Here is a 17,715-nt window from a genome sequence, read left to right on the forward strand (position 1 = left end):
TTATTGTGATGTTCCCAAGGTGATTCTACCCCTAAAGGAACGTACATGTTCTTAAATCATCTTATACAGGATACATATTGTTTTCCCCATACAATTGGATCTGCACTGACAAAACTTGGTATACACCCCATAATCAGATTGTGATGAAATTTTCAACTTTCCACACAATTGTAGAACTCCTGTTTATATTTGTGGACAGAAATGACTACTGCCAAATTAAAAATGACCAGTGATGCCATTAGTCAACTACTTACCCCTCACTGTGGAAACTTTCACCAACTTGCCTTGATGGTCCATATATCTTGTCGGATCGAATCTGATTTATATGCCAGTTCTTCCAAATGGTACATTACGCCAGTCATCAGACCATATTGAAAACAAAAACTTCTAAATGCTTCTCATGATTTGCCTCCCCGCTCCTAAGTCATCGTCATGCTAAATGTATCCACATTGTTGTAATGAAGTCTTGGATGTCTGACGAGTCCCCAGATGATTACCACGTCGTCTATGTATCTCCACTACAATTGGATATTTTTGATGAAGGTGTAATTGACTTTATAAATTTATTTCTCCTCAAAAATAATGATATTTGAGTAGGTTGGTGCGACGAGTGGACCCATTGGCATGCCAACCACTTAATGACACCATTTCGCATTTAAAGGGGTTGTCCCGCGAAACAAAGTGGGGGTATACACTTCTGTATGGCCATATTAATGCACTTTGTAATGTACATCGTGCATTAATTATGAGCCATACAGAAGTTATTCACTTACCTGTTCCGTTGCTAGCGTCCTCGTCTCCATGGTGCAGTCTAATTTGCAGCGTCTAATCGCCCGATTAGACGCGCTTGCGCAGTCCGGTCTTCTTCTTTTCTGAATGGGGCCACTCGTGCCGGAGAGCGGCTCCTGGTAGCTCCGCCCCGTCACGTGCCGATTCCAGCCAATCAGGAGGCTGGAATCGGCAATGGACCGCACAGAAGACCTGCGGTCCACCGAGGGTGAAGATCCCAGCGGCCATCTTCACAAGGTAAGTCAGAAGTCGCTGGAGCGGGTTTCGGGTAAGTACTGGACGGTTTGTTTTTTTTATGCCTGCATCGGGTTTGTCTCGCGCCGAACGGGGGGGGGCTATTGAAAAAAAAACAAAACCCGTTTCGGCGCGGGACAACCCCTTTAAAGGAATTATGGGAAAAATAAATGCCAAAAAAACTCACCAATAAATGTTTTACATTTTTAGTCTAGTCAGGCCCATCCAACAATTTTTTTAATGACATTGAGGCCTGCACAATGTGGAATCCTAGCATATCGATTGTGACCAGGTCTATTCATTTTGCAATTGAAAATCTTGTATAGAGTGCTAGAGATGATTGGTATTGATCATATGTGATGGTACACTATTTAGCAAAGGTGTCATGGAATCAATTAACCCTTTGCAATCCAATTTTGGATTCCGGGTTTCCTAGGGGTTTTTCTCTTTCTGCCATTATACAATGGCACCACCTGCTGGCTAGAGCTAGTACTTCAGTATTGGACATGCTGGAGAGGCCCCTGACAACGGAGCCGCCAGTAATATACAGTAAGAATACCCTGCTGGACGTCTTTCGACATTGGAAGCTGTACAGCCTTCAATCAGAATGTCTTTAGACATCAGACAGTGGATTGGGAAAGGTTAAGGTACCAAGACAATAGCTGAGTCAATGAATTGGTGCTGAAGACAATCAATCCGCCAAGTGGATTGTCCAATGTCAGATCAACTGGGATCCTTTAATCCATTCTGCAGTTGTTAAACTGGTGATCTACCTTGCTCACCAAATACTCCTTATTTCTAATCACACTATTGCCCCCTTGTCTACACTTCAATATTATGTCCTTCAGATCTTTTAAACATTTACATTTTGATACTTTCAAACTAGTTGACCCGTAGTCTTAGAGCACCGCCCTCCACCATTGTTCTCAGTATTCATTTATTACATCATACTCCCCTAACCCCGGTCCAGCAGGCTTTCCTGCAGTCTCTGCTCACCTCCAGGTTTAGCAGTCATGCACCTGTCTAAGCATGTGACCACAACAGCCACTATACGGGTGCACCAAATACTTTGGTCGGTGGGTTCAACAGTCACAGTCTTCAATAGGAACGTGACTGCTGAACCCAGAAGTGAGCGGAGACCGGTGCGGCAGAGAGACACACAATAGGTGAGGGTAGCCTATGGTTGAAGCGTCCCTGACTGCAGTGCGGGGGATCAGGAGCAGAAGGGCCATACACTACCATTATTTCTCTAACAGAGCTGCCCATGAGGATTCATTAGTGATTAGTTATTTATAACAGTTTTTAGGCTTTGTGTTTTGAGTACGAACCTCGACGAAGTTGTGGAGCTTACGAAAGTGCAAACGATGTGTGATTTTTGCTCTAATTTTCCATTTACAACAAGCTCGTTAGCAGCTTGTGTAATATCAGTTCATTTGTTCACAGATGAGTGCCGCTCATAATGAGAGGCAGATTTTGTCAACTTTCGTCTACGTAAACACAGTTCAACACAAAGCAAGTTGGGCTGGAGATGTTTTTTTTTCAACGTGCGCCAACACCCGCTGACCTTGGAATGGTTTTCTCCACCGTCTGCTTCTAATGAGAGAGAAAGTTGCTGACAAACTTGTTTAGTTTCTTGAGTGATGCAGCAAGTGTGTCAGAGACATATTTTCCTTATTTACTGTTCCTTGAGACTTTATTCTCTTTTATTGCAATGCGGCAACAATAGAAACTCTGAGGTGAGGAACAATAGGATCCTGGAACAGATGGACTGGACTGTATGTATCCCTGCTTCCTGCTGTGCGACAGAAGCTTTTAACGAGCTGCGTACACAAATCCTACTTTACGCCGCATCTGTTACTATTAAACACATCTGTATTTTACTCGGTATTTAGAGATGTTGCCAGTTGAGAGGTGGCAAAAAAAATTCAAAAAGAGAAAATAAAAAGAAACGTCTGCTTTAAAAAAATAATAATAAAGCCGAATGTCCGAACTTCAGGTGAATTTCTACCCAATACCATGTTCTGCTTTTGCTCTAAACAGATTCATAATTTTGAACCGATTTATTTCTCATTATATCTTTGTAGTGGGAGGAGCTCCATTTTTCTAAATTTCAAATTCCCTGTAGACTCAACCCCTTCCAGCCCGAGGGCATAAATGTGCACCATGGGTGGGAAGTGGTTTCCTCCCCAGGGCGTACACTTACGTCCTGTGGATGGTGCCCGCTCAGAAGCTGAACCCGTGCCATCCGCAGTGGGAGCCAGCTATGACTGACAGCAGGCCTTCTCACTGCAACAGCAGGGATTGCTGAGAACCTCAGTCCCCATGCCTCAATCAATGTTGATCGCTCCCTCTGTGACATCATCAAGCCTCAGCTATGTAATGGCAGAGAATGGCATCCTGTGTGCCATGGCCAGTGATCCTATTATTAGGCAACATTTACACGGGTTAGTGCAATATCGGACTTGCAAGCCTGTAATTTTTATGCACAGGCAATGCATTTCTCAAGAAAATCGCATCACCATTGCATTGCTGCACTTGCGATTTTCACGCATGTTTTTCACGTAGCTAAGGTGGACCATTGCTCTCACACAATCATGGGCCCTGAAGCTTCCTCAGATTTTGAGGCCAGTCACTAGGCTCCATTTTCCATGGTATGGTTTCCAAATACCCTTTTACATCTTTTACCTTTTTGGTAATATCCTTTTTATATTGTTTCTAGTGAATATATTTTTTACGCACAAAAAAGTTTTCTTCTTTATCGTTTGTTGATCATGGACCTAATATGATTCTAACTTTATCACAATGGCGACGCTCTTTCCAAAGGAAAATGTTTTGGAGAGAGCTGTCTAAATCCATTACTTCATATATCCCATTGCTGCCATGAGTTTGTAGCATTATGCCAGTTATGCGGTCACCCATGTGCATTATACCGTATCCGGTAATTGGGCTATGGGCAGAAATAGTTTCAGAAAAGCATCACTTTGTGGCTTGGTCACCTTTTTGATTGGTTGTTATGATTTGCTATTATGGCATATGCTTCTTATTAGGTTGTCTAGTGCTAGAGTGCTACAGTGTATGTATTATCTTGAACCATGTAGTTAAGATATGAATGGGCTTCATTTGATACCATAAACTGACTGAATTAGAGGTTATTTAGTAATATAGGGCGTGTAGGGACATGTTGAGGCACAATGGACCTCCAAAGGTTGCTGGAATTTGAGTACAATGAAAACGCACGGTCATAACAGTTACGTATTTCTTGAACGATCTCTTATTTTTCAAGTTGATATCAAACATGTCAGATGACCATTTTTTACCCACAATCCCTAACTTTAACTCAGATAGTTACGAGGGCACTATTCATGATGCTCTTTATGGGCATCACCAACACATCTCTTTAGACGTGATAATTGTCCTTTACAGGCCAACAGAAAGACGTAACACCAAAACATTTTAAAATGTCCATAATGGACCAACACCGGAACAGAATCGCTATCCCAAAAAACATGGGCTTGGTGGACCCTGCCTAATAGCAGGACAATCGTCCTAATAAGCACAGCCCCATGTCTCGACATAAGAAGGTTAGTCTCTTAGTCTGTCCCTAGATATAATATGGGGAAGGATATATAGCAAAAAATGGCATTGAGATGGAAGCCTGGACAGAGCCATTGCCTTTAATGTGCGAAGTGGAAAGTACTTTGGTATCGGTTTTACAAGGTTTCCATCCCTGTTAGTCCCTATCATTCTAGAAGGATAGAAAATGGACCAAAACCTTGTGGTGATTAAAAAAGACCCCTGTTTCACACATTAAAGGAACTACCTCTGTCCAGGTTTCTGTCACAATGCTGTTTTCCGCATATGAAAAAGAAAGCCAAGATGGAGAACGGAGGCCAAGGTACAGTGAAAAAAGTTTTTTCTACCAAACTGTACTGATCATACTGTTCTATTGCACAGGTAGACCTCTTACTCTTCCCATTGTGTCTGGGATACTAAAGGAGAACACTAGTAATAATGTAATTAACCACCAAATAAAGTATTGATTCCCTACTTCACATAGAATAATGTAGTTAACCCCTAGAACAGAAGAGATATAGTAATTAACCCGCCAGATGATGAATTATATTATTTATTAACCACCAGAAGAATCATTTATCAAACCAACTGGTCATCCATGAATGCCATAGAAACCACCAAGAACAGAGTGAATATGCAGTTTTTGTAGCACGTAGCGGTACTATAAAGCACTTCAACAACAGAGAAAGGTGAAAATCACTACGAAGGGGTTCTAATATGTCTTTTATCACAAAAAAATGTACAGAAAACAACAAAATTTCACAGTTATTCCACATAGTTCCCTCAGGTGTCAATGCACTTTTTCAATCTATCCAGATAGATTTCCTTTGGTTGGGTGGCAAACCAGGTGTCAGCCACTGTATTTGCATCAGAAATGGAGGCAAATTTGGTTCCCTTGAGGTATTTCTTCAAATTAGAAAACAGATAATAGTTCTAGGACACCAGGTCAGGCAAAGAAAGAGGATGATCCAGCACCCCCAAGCCAAGGTCAGCCAGTTTGCTCTCGGTGATAGCCGATGTGTGGGATGAGGCATTGTTGTCCAAGAACAGTGCACCTTGGGTCAATTTCCGCGCCTTTTAGGCTTCCTTGCTTCCTTCAATTTGTTCAGAAGTGTTGTGTAATACACAGCCATGATAGTAGACATCTTTGGAAGATCATCCACAAGCAGTAGCCCATCTATATCCCAGAAGACAGACGCCATGACTTTGGATGACGACTTCTGCACTCTCAACTTCTTTGAACGCAGGGAACCACTGTGTTTCCATTTTTTTGACTGCTCTTTTGACGCACGATCACACATAAATACCCACATCTCATCCATTATCACCAATCGGGGCAGGAAAGCATCAGCATCCTGCCAAATACGCTACAGAATTACGCGGGCTTCATCTGCTGACAAACATTTTGAGACCCACTTGTTAGACATCTTCCTCATGTCCAAGTGATCCTGACTTACGAACCCAACTCTTTCCCTGGAAATGTTCAGAGCTTTGGCTATCGTCTTAGCAGAAATTCACCGGTCTTCCAGAATCATGTCATAAATGGTGTCTATTGTTTCTGGAGCAGACATCATTGGAGGTCTACCAGAATGTCAGTGTTGAACTGGCCGTTTTCAAGTTTGGCCACCCTGATTTTTTACAGTGGTGTACAAAGGTCAGTTGTCACCTAATGTTTACACCATGTCACCATGAATGTCTTTGGCTGACATACCTTTCAGAAAAAACAACTTCATCACTTCTCTGCTCTGCAGATTCCGTCATGTTGTCTTCAGCCCTGGATAACCGAAGCATAGTACATGAGATCAGGCCAAAATGTGCTCACAAACTATTGAAAAGATTGTGCTTCCAAATTTTATAACTTTCACTGATGTAAAAACAAGTGTAGATCTCGTAGATGATCTGGTATGAACAATCATTAACAGAGTCACCAGGGACCGGATTTTGAACAAGTTGATCATCAAAAACAAAACACTCCATCCTCAAGATCTCTTGGTATTGCTGGGCAGGAACCACTTTGTTTATTAGGGACCTTCAGAATCCTAATTAGGGAAACTTCCTCTTGATGTCAGATTTGACAGATGTCCCTTTGGTATGGATATTTTTGTTATCCGCCATGCTTTTTTATCTGAATGTATATTCTACAGTTTATTGTTTGACCCAAAAATCCAGGAACCGCTATGTAATATTTCCTTTCGCTGTTTCTTTCGTGAGAATTTACAACGTACAAGCTTAAGACAAAAGGTGTTAGTGCTTTAGGATATAAAGAAAAAAATCCCAACATATGTGGAAAACACATTATTTAGCTTTCATATCACTGAAAAAGTATCACCGTGGAGAAGGCTTATACATTACGGGGTCTGGCACGTGGCACACTTCTATGCGACTCGGTCATAAAACTTTACGGGGCTTTCTGCGCATAACACAAAGTGTGGGGGATTCTGAAAGTTTATTCAAGTAATATTATGTCCAGGCCTCATAAAGAACTTAGTGACCTTTAGAAACCAAAAGCCAGCATGCAGACTGTGATAATGTTAAACTTATTGCCTTATTTTATTTCCCTATTACATTCCTTTTGATCAAAAACAGACTCACGCGTGGTTTTCATGAATCAATTACCATTTCTGTTCGGTTTTATAACAGGCATGTTGCAAAAATATGACTGGTTTTTAACACACAAAAATGAAATATCCGTGTTCCATTAAACAAAAAGTGGGTTTTCATTGGGGCAACAAATATTTTGAAAGACATGCACTGGCTAAGCCGCAGTAAAGAGTAAACATATGTGCAAAAACTGAATCCAAAACCTGCATGTCACACTGCATCAAAGTGAGCGATTTACAATATGGTTACTGGGAAAAAACATCAAACAATATGGAGCGTTCAGCTTCTTCAGGGGTCTTTAATTAGGACCCATAGTATGCATCCATTGTAGCCATAACCAGGAGTGGGTGCTAAAGAGTAGAAAATTATAAAGGAAAGACCTTTATGTCTCCTCGACTTTGGATCCAACCCCCCAATGTCTAAGCTAAGCCTGTTTCCAAAGATCAGATATCCAGCGAAAACAATGGATGTCCATGGACTTCAAGATTTTTTTTTCTTCTAAGTTATGGTTTTTTTCCCGATTTTAGATTTTTTACTGTCCAAAGAAAAATATTTGAACACATTGTTGTTTAGAAAAAGGAAAAATTATGCATCATGCCACGGTGCTTCTAACAAATGTAGGTAATATATATACGGTTTGGTTAAATTAATATATTTTGGTGCCCTGCATCTCATAAACATTTACACTGCCCTGGGCACTATGTCAGTCACTTGTGCTGCAACGGCTGCCTGTAAGGTCTCAGATACGTGGCAAAGCCTGTACAGTTGGCACCCTGAGCCCCTGCGGCTCCGAAGTGGGCCTTGTTTCAGACCATAAAATGGTTCCATGAGGAGCTGTAAGCTCCTCTTGAGGCATTCAAAAATTGAATATGCATTGATTGTGTATGCCTCTATATAAAATTTGGGGTGCATGTGGGTACTTTGTGGGTTTAGAGATTTTCTCATAAGTACTACATATGTGCATTAAAGGGGTTGTCCGAGATTTTTTTGATTTTTCCTATTGATCATCAGGGGTCAGCAGCTTGGGATCTCTGCTGATCAATGTCACCGAGAATCAGCTGATCGGTGCGGACCCAGACCGGCGGAGGCTCGTCAATTTTTGAGGACAGGTCATCAATAGAAAAAATCCAAAAAGTCCTGAACAACAACCCCTTTATGCAGGTTTTTTCTGCAGACAACATTAATCACTTATCCACTGGATAAGCAATAAATATATGATTCATGGGGAGTCTGAGCGCTGGGAGCCTCATCACTCATGAGAACCGTGGTCCCGAGTCCCCTGTGTGAACGGAATGGTAGTGCACATGTTTGACCATCGCTCCATTCACCATCTATGGAGATGGCTGAGTACAAGTCTCAGCTATCTCCTTCAGTCTAATAGAAGTGAATGGAGCGATGGTCATTCCTGCGCACTATCACACCAGTCACACAGGGGACTCAAGAAGTCACAAATGTTTTCACCTCCCCTTCTTGACGAGCACCGTACATGTACATGGAACAGGCTCGAGAGCCAAGCCAGCGGGTGTTGGCCACCTTCTACAGCCAGCACTCGCCTGCAGCAGCCACAATCCACAATAACTTTTGATTGTGGCTGTTAACCCTTTAAATGCTGCATAAACAATCAAATGATTGAAAGTTAAAGTCCCCCATAGGGGCTAAACGAATGTAAAAACAAACCTTAATAATAAAAAACCTTTTCCCAGTTGTCACGTAAAAAAAAAAAAAACTAAAGAAAAAAAGAAAAATTGGTATCACTGCATCCATAAAAGTACAATTTATTAAAATATCATATTAACATTGCATGATGAATGCCATCAGAAAAAAAATGCGCAACGCCAGAATTGCTTTTTTTTTTTGGTCACCCAATCTCCCAGAAAAAAAAAGAATAAAAAGCGATCAAAAAGTTTTATGTAGCTGAAAATGGTACCTTTTAAAAAGTATAAATCACTCAGAAGAAAATGAACTCTTGCACAGGTGCATCAACGGAAAAATAAAAAAGTTATGCTGGTCAAAAATGGTGACAGAAAATATTGGTATATATTTTTTGAAAGGCATTTTGTCTTTTTTAAGCAGTACTACTGCAGCGTCTGAGGAGAGCGCCCCAGCCTAGGAGACAGCGGGGTTTAGATGTAGGCCTTGTCACAGTGGCTCCACCGCCTCCCACCCGGAGGGTAACCAGAGACACTAAGGGTTTACCTTAGTCCACTTTGTCACGGTGATGCCACCGTTCCTTCCTCTGCGGTGATCTCTCGATGCCAGAATAAAGAGTCCACTCACGCAGGGTTAAGGTTTAAAGGCAGAACCGGGAACGGTCGGTGAAGCCGTTTAAACACAACTTGCAGTAAAGTTCAATACAGTCCACACTTGACATCCACCGGCAGGACAGGTAGTGCAGCAGAACACGTGGTGTGACAGAGAGGAAACACGGGAGGACAGAGTGACTTACACAGGCCAAGTTATCTGTGGTTCTCTGTTCCCAGACACTTTCTCACGAACACTTTACTGACTCTCCACCGGCACACCCTCTCGGAGTAGAGATTTGCACCCAATGCCACACAGCGGGAACTCGCGCTTCTTGTGGACTTTCACTCGCCTATTCCTCCATGCAGAGAAGAAGAAGGGGGTCCACAGCACACGTCTTCTATCCTCTCAGCCTCTTCCATATCTACTACATACAGACTAAAGGTGTCTGTATGCAGAGCAGCTACTCTCCACACGACAGATAGGAAAGACCTCCAAAGACAGACAGGCTGGGTGACTAACAGGAATGCCCTCACTCATGCGCCTTGCATCAGCATATATAAAACAAGGTCACATGACAAACAAAGAGATACTTTTCCAGACAGTAACCCATTCAGTGCTGCAGCTATGTAATACACATCATATTCGCTCACATGGAACACATTGACAATACACATAAGCACAAGACAACATAGACCATCCAGAAACATCCAGAAGCTTCCACAGATTAACTTCTATACACTACACTACCTAAACAAAATGACATAAATTTGGTATAGCTGTAACCATATTGACCCACAAAATAAAGTTAACGTCCTTTTTGCTGCACCATGAATACAGTAAAACAAACTCCCAAGAAATGGCACAACTGTTTTTTTTCCCCATTTTTGCCCCAATTAGAAATTTTTAAATGTTTTCCAATGCATTATTTTAATTGTTACTATTGAAAAATACAACTCATCACACAAAAAAACAAGTCCTCATCAGATATGTCACTGGAAAAATAAAAACGTTTTTAGGTGGGAAGGAAAAATCTGAAAATAAAAAACAAAAAGGACTGCAATGGGAAGGGGATAAACTGAAAGGGGCTGTCCAAGTTTTGAAACAGCAGCCTAAGGCATCTCCCATGATATAAAATAACAAAACAGCTGATACTCACCTCTCCCGCTTGTCCCCTGCTGGCGGCTCAGGGTCTCCCTGTTGAAGTCATCTTTAGAGGCCGCAGTCTGAACCGTCTACAAACAAGCTGCTGCAGCCAATGACAGCGCTCAGAGAGTATTGTTGAGCATTGTCATTGGCTGCAGTGGTGGGTTTATGGGATGTCACAGGCTGATTGCAACCTGTAAACAAGTCAGTGGAGACTGGAGCCAGCGGGGAAGCTGGGAGAGGTGAGTATCAGCTGTTTTGTGATGTCATACCATGCAGGACCTCTTAGGCTGCCTTTTCCTAAATCAGGCAACCCCTTTAATGCATTTTATTACCGGTTGCAGGTGGAAGTCTGCCACACGGTCCCAATGTCTATGCGATTTAATGTAGGCCTCCCAACCCTCAGCTAACTGGCTCTTGGCACCCGATTACCTGCTCCTGGTTACAACTAGTATTGTCTATAGAATATGTTTTATACCCTTGTCCCAACCTGTACGTAAAACGCCTTCCTAACCTTCTCGGAAGCACTTGGGAATGATTCTGGCAGCCATTTTGCACATGACTGATCCCGAATTTACATTTCTTAGAAACACTTCTATGCAGGAAGTTATCGGGAACGATAAAACTGCTGTTCCTCAGAATTTCTCCTTTTTCTCTCAGACTATCCTATTGTGAAATCATTGCTTCCAATGTAAAAATATACGAGGCAACAAGAGGCTCTTTGTATTTGTACCTTGAGCCAAACTAAACACAGAAATGATACTGTATATGTTCAGTAACGTCTATTTGGCTTGGCTCGCAGTAAAATACTAGATTCTGGCTATCATGACACACAGGCTTGTCATTCTGTAGTCGTGTCATTGGAATTATTATATAAGGAGTCACATCCTCTCAAAAACATCTACAAGGAAATGAGGGCGGACATCAACGTCCGTACTGAGTATGAGTATTACACTTGTTATTGTAGAAGACAATTACTCATGATAATCCCATGGCTTTTCTACAAAATGTGGAGGAGAATTACCTCCAACTATAACTGTATAAGTATCCCCCACCAAAAGAGTACAATCGTTGGTGGGAGAGGTGGCCACGGTGATAACTGGCAACGGATCAGTAGGGTCATCATCAATGCTGGAGCGGTCAAGAGGGCCTCACGTGGTGGTAGATAATGAAACTTCTTTATTGGTTATACTGTAAAACGACGCGTTTCAGCCTCGGCTCAAGTTCTTTCCTCAGTTTGTATAACAGGACTGTGGTGAGGATACATATTATCAGAACTGCTCCTACTTGTCCAGCAATCAACTGGCAATTCTTTATTAATCCTTCTTGTGTTTAAACCCTTTTTATTCAGTTCTAATACCAAGGCTATTCATAAAGCCTGATGGAGCGCTATATCTTAGTACAGGTATCCTATGTAGAAATAACAATACCATACTTAAATAGGAAGGCATGCAGTGCTGCATGATGGTGCAGCGCACGGATCCCTGGGGACCCCGGAACATGGATTTCAATTTGGTGTTGTGGCCCCTCAGAGAGAGAGAGAAAACCCAATGGCAAAGTTGACGGGTAGCATGTGAAAAGCAGAAATCTGCTTTCTGTGTCTCTCTAAGTGCCGTTCGACCGCTGCTATGACTGAAGTGAGGAAAGCTATGATAGTATGGCCTATGCGAAAGCGTACTCGAAGAAAGCCCAAAGTGGATCAGTACCTGAATCTATTGCAGATGATGGTGGGTGACGTCTTGGATGATCCGCCCCTGTCTTAATGGAAGGAGGCCACTTCAATTTTTAAGTATGAATTAACAAAGATAAAGAATATTTGTATTTGTTGTCTGGCACAATATTTTTATTGGTGTAGTGTAGAGATGAGCGAGTATACTCGCTAAGGCACATTACTTGAGCGAGTAGTGGCTTAGCCGAGTATCTCCCCCCTCATCTCTAAAGATTCGGGGGCCGGCGGGGGGCAGGGAGCAACAGAGGGGAGATCTTCCTCTCTCCCCCGCGCTCCCCCCTGCTCCCCGCTGCAAGTCACCTGTCACCGGCGCCGGCCCCCGAATCTTTAGAGATGAGCGGGGAGATATTCGGCTAAGGCACTACTCGCTCGAGTAATTTGCCTCAGAGAGTATACTCGCTCATCTCTAGTGTAGTGTTAACGAGGGTAATAAATCCATCAGAGCACCTGACTGAGATCCACCCAGACCAAATCTATATAAGTTGATTGTTATATTCAGAATGATTAGCCATAACTTCTTAAATGCCTAATAGCACAGACCTCCATTCTGCTCCCAAAGATCTCGATGGGAAGAGGAGGGCACAGATGGCCAACGGCACGGGATAAACATTTCTGCCACCTCTAAAGGGTAACAAATGACACTTTTCTTGAGAAAGGGCAGTGAACTCAGACCCATTGGGAGACAAGCCATTGAGGCAGAGCGCATTTCCTCAAAACTGGGCACCTACTGAAAAGACTTGAGACCAAAAAGACTATAAAAGACAACAATTTGACCTGATGTGAACCTCAGAGGCATGTTTCTGACTAGTAATTTGCTGTTTGAAACTTGGGGTGTTTCCAGTTTCTGGAGGGGGCTGTATGTCATGTTAAATGGGTATTCCAGGCTGTTCCCCTGTATAGGTCATCAGTAGTTGACGGACGTGGGTCCACCATTCGGGACTCCTGTCCATCAGCTGATCGTCCATCCTCCTCTCCAGTGTAGCGAGCAGATTGTCGACATCACTGGGCAGAGGGGAAAGTCAGAGCGCCGCTCCTACACTTCCTGTGTCTTGCCTTGAGCAGGAAGAGTAGGAGCATCACGGCTTTCCAATTGATTTCAATCGGGGTGAAGCCAACACTCCTACCTTCCCCTCCGACCATTGATGATGACGTCCAGCCCACTGCAAAGGACTGCACGATTAATTACAGATTTTGTTGCAGAATTGCCGGCAGGATTCTGCTATTTTGGTGCTGAATATTCCGCAGTAGGGCGTATTGCGCCAACACTGTGTGAAAGGTCCCTTAACTAAACCAATGTAAAAATGTGTCTCGGCTGTCAGAATGATTAATGGACAAGTTTAATGCCAAGTGGTCTGTTTATAAATCATCACCTATACAGCATATTGTCACTTACTGAAATTATTAATACTCAACTTTGTTTAATTTTTAGACACTTTGGAGTCTGGACCAAATAAATATCAAAGGTGAGTGAGCTGCTTTACATCTGTATGGTACGTAGGACTGGGAATAGTTATTTTGTTGGTGTTTAAAGAGGTCATTCCATGGAAAGAACCTATTCCCTATTTTAATAGGACAGTCCCAAAGAAATGAATTGAGCAGTAGTGCGCATGCATGACCATCACTCCATTCATTCAGGGTCATTTGGGTCCCCCATTCTCATGATCAGTAGAGCTCCTAGAGGTCAGACCTTCCACCATTCAGATACGTTTATTATTGATGATCTGGATTGGTCATTAATAGTTGACCAGCAGGGGTCTGCCGCTCAGGATCCTCACCAATCAGCTGATCACTGGGCTCACTGTTACTGCAGAGAGCACTATAAGCAGATAGCTCTTTCTGTATTGCAGGCACGCCTCTCATTAAATTTAATGAGATCTGAGCCTGCACTATGAGGCCACTGCAATACAAACAGCGCTATCCTTACTGATAGCAGGCCTGGCAATCAGTCGATTGACGAGGATCCTAAGTGGCAGACCTCTGCTGGTCAACTATTGATGACCAATCCTAAGGCCAGATCATCAATAGTAAAAGTTCTTAACAACTCTGTACGTTTTACATAAACCTGTATGAAGAATCTAAATATCTTTCTTAAAGTACACTATGTTGACAAAAGTATTGGGCCTCCCACCAATCCTGTGCTGTCAGACAAAGGGGATATGCAAATCAGATCTGTGAGCATTAGGTACATAGGAGAGTATCACACAGACATATCCAAGTACAGAAACCATCCGAATGCCACCAGGTATAGAGCTGACAATCGCTTGCTGGAGGCGGGGTATTCAAGTCCTGTCACCAGCAAGAGAAGCTTTGTCGGCATTGAGGACTACATCGAGGCCTGCCGGAGCACCACAGCTGTGCTGGAGGGGCCCAAACGGTGCCTGCTTGGTGAGGATAAGACACCCCACCAAAAATAAGACCCTGTGCATCTTTTGGGGCAAAAATTAATATAAGACAGGATCTTATTTTCACGGAAATACGATACTACTTTGGGATGACCAATGAAGTTTGCAGATGTTCTGCTCCTCAAATCAAGCTTCAACACTTCTCTTGGTACATCTCTAAGCCCTACCAACATGACCGAGCACCATGTCAAACAGCACTAAGTATTGGGGCTCAATCCATCGAGCATTTTTGGGACGAACTAAAATGCCTTCCATACATCTATGGAAATTTAGTGGAAAGCGGATTAGGAGGGTTAATGTAGTCATTTAGGCCAGAGGTGGCCCACACCGAATTGAAAAATGGGAATGAAACCGAATTTCATCACCTTCTATGTGTAGCCCAATACTTTTGTTAATACAGCGTACTTAAATTCATTCTAATAGGGGCGGGGGGGTGTTGTTGAGAATAGGTCATCAACAGTAAAAGTTGTGACAACCCCTTTAACTCTCGTGTCGTACCAGATTTACAGTGCTGGACAGCTATGAACTAGGCTGGGGTCAGATAGACTCTGTGGTACCACACAAGGGTTACAATAAGAATTTTTTTATTTTTGGTGGTATAATTTTTCCGTTTTCTACCGTATCACCATTGACCATATGTAAACACCATCTTTTCGGTTGCTCTCTAAACTTTCCAAAGACCATAATGTGAAGTTACCTGAATGATTAATTGATCATTGTAAATAGATAAACTGATGCAATTGTGTTTCTTTCACTTAATCTAGTGCAGTTAATAAAAAAGGGGCCAGCAAGGATGAGACCTACTGGAGGGAGATCAACGCAGCCATGGCCTTAACAAATTTGGCGCAAGGCAAAGACAAACTGCAGGGGACCACTAGCTGCATCATCCAGAAATCATCACATATATCAGAAGTTAAGACAGTTAAAGTGCCACTAATTCAGCAATATCAATGAACGGGACTCCGCTTCCTACCAACCATGGAGCAATCGGGACTGCTGATCACAACCACAAGCATGTTTCTGCCTTAGAACATTTCATAGACTTTTTGAAACTAGTCCCACCAGCCTTGGACTTCCACGCATAAGATCTTCTACCCACTGGGTTCTACGGGACATGTAAATTTTTATGTCTTCTGTTTTTTTTTAACCAAAATACTAACTTATTTTATGCTACGGAGCATAAGTACTCAGCTTATAAGTAAAACTGTCTGCCTTGCTTTTACCATATGTGCCTTGCCTTTCAGTAATAAGCTAGAACGTGGGCATGATATGAAATATTTATGCCTTAAATTATGAATGCCGTAATGTTATTTTTTTTTTGTATTTAGTCTTCGACTTCTTGTATTCAGGTAACCTGGACTGAAATGGGTTAATGTTGCCAAACACAGAAATGATGCCTTCATTCCATCAGATTGGCAATTATGGATATGCCTTGTTGGTTTTGTACTGCCGGATAATGTAAATTACCAGTGTTAAGATTTGTTCATGAGTTAGGACTATCGGCAAAATTTGAAAAGTCATTTTTTATAATGAATCAAAAAATTTCGCAATAAAATGAAAAGTTTATAAAACTCAGTATTTTATACATTTTGATGGTTTTTATGAAGATGTTTGTTAAATCCACTCAATCCAGTCAATGTACAAGGGTGAGTCAAAACCTTTATCCGCACTCGGGCTGTATAATTTATTTTATTCAGCTTTCAGAAAAGACAAATACATTATTTTTCAACATAATCTCCCTACTTTTCAATATTCTTTGTCCATCTATCAACAAGCTTTCATTAAAAAAGGCTTTAGGCTGAGCCGCCACGAATGCATTGCTGGTCTTCACTTCTTTATTAGATGTGAATCTTCATCCTCTTAAGGCTTCTTTCAGGAGACCAAACAGGGGATAGTCTGATCGGGCCAGATCAGAACTATAGGGAGGATTCTTTAACACCTCAAAACAAAGTTTTTGGAGAGTGTCCACTATATGGGCAGCGGTGTGCCTTGTCATTTAACAGCACATCATCTTTAGATAGCAGTCCTCCGCATTTTGCTTGAACTTTGGGCTTCTGCTCTTCAGTTAGCATCTCACTGTAACGAGCACTGTTGATTGTTGAACCTTTTTCCTGATAATGTTTTAGCACCTTCTTCATGGCTGAAACCTGTGCAATCTTCCTTGAACTTCTCTATTCATTCAAACACACTTCTTTGCGACAAAACACTTTATACGGTGCACAAAGTCTATGATTTTTCTTTTTTTTTGTTTCTATATATATGGTTTAAATTTGGTGTCCTGTTATATATGGAACACCTAGTAGTATCTCCTTTTATAGTGAATAAGAAGATCTTGACATGCTGATTATACCCGAGATCAATGCATCTATATGTTTTTATGAATGGGTGGTAATTATGCTGGTTCCATGTAATCCAATATTGGAACACAAGTAGCGTTCCAATGTATCACGTGGTTCACGTGTCTATGTCAATTGACTTATTACTACCATGGTGCACATGCTAATGAGATTGGTGTCTAGTGAGTGAGTATACTATGTGCTATATATATGGTGCAATTTTTTAAAATATGTAATTGTATTGCTTGATAAAGGCATCAGCCGAAACGCGTTACAATAAAGTACGGTATATGTATATACCAATTCCTTGGAACTTTACTTTACTTATGCAGGACCTTGTGAGCGTGGAATCTACTTTTTACTTTGAACTCACAAAGTCTATGATAAATATCGGCACTAGATATACCCTCAGACCTCAAAAAATAAATCACTGTACGCTGCTCTTCTTTCTTGCAAATCATAAGTGGGGATGCCATTTTTTCTTGTATAATATTCACAAATTAACTGGCATAACACATTGAAACCTGCACGGCAGTGACTGGGAAAACAGTGACCTACAATGGAAAGTGTTGATAAGACAGCACAGCCAATAGAGATTTTAATGTAACTGGAGTGCGGATAATTTTTGACTCACCTTCTTATTCCATTGTTCCATGGGCATCAT

General features: G+C 41.9%; 1 protein-coding gene across 3 annotated transcripts in view; it reads left to right on the top strand.

Moving 5' to 3' along the window:
• The window catches only part of MKX (mohawk homeobox), a 121,719-nt gene extending 105,429 nt beyond the window's left edge, over positions 1-16,290 (top strand). For 2 of the 3 annotated variants that reach the window (XM_066584807.1, XM_066584808.1), the window contains exons 6-7: positions 13,743-13,776; positions 15,480-16,290. In XM_066584807.1, the coding sequence (XP_066440904.1) occupies positions 13,743-13,776; positions 15,480-15,669 (224 nt within the window). In that variant the 3' untranslated portion in view covers positions 15,670-16,290. The remainder of the gene's footprint in view (positions 1-13,742; positions 13,777-15,479) is intronic. The other variant, XM_066584809.1, reaches the window with a different exon arrangement.
• The last annotated feature ends 1,425 nt before the right edge of the window (positions 16,291-17,715 follow it).

Source organism: Eleutherodactylus coqui, chromosome 12, assembly GCF_035609145.1.
Source record: "Eleutherodactylus coqui strain aEleCoq1 chromosome 12, aEleCoq1.hap1, whole genome shotgun sequence".
NCBI classification, from domain to species: Eukaryota; Metazoa; Chordata; class Amphibia; order Anura; family Eleutherodactylidae; genus Eleutherodactylus; species Eleutherodactylus coqui.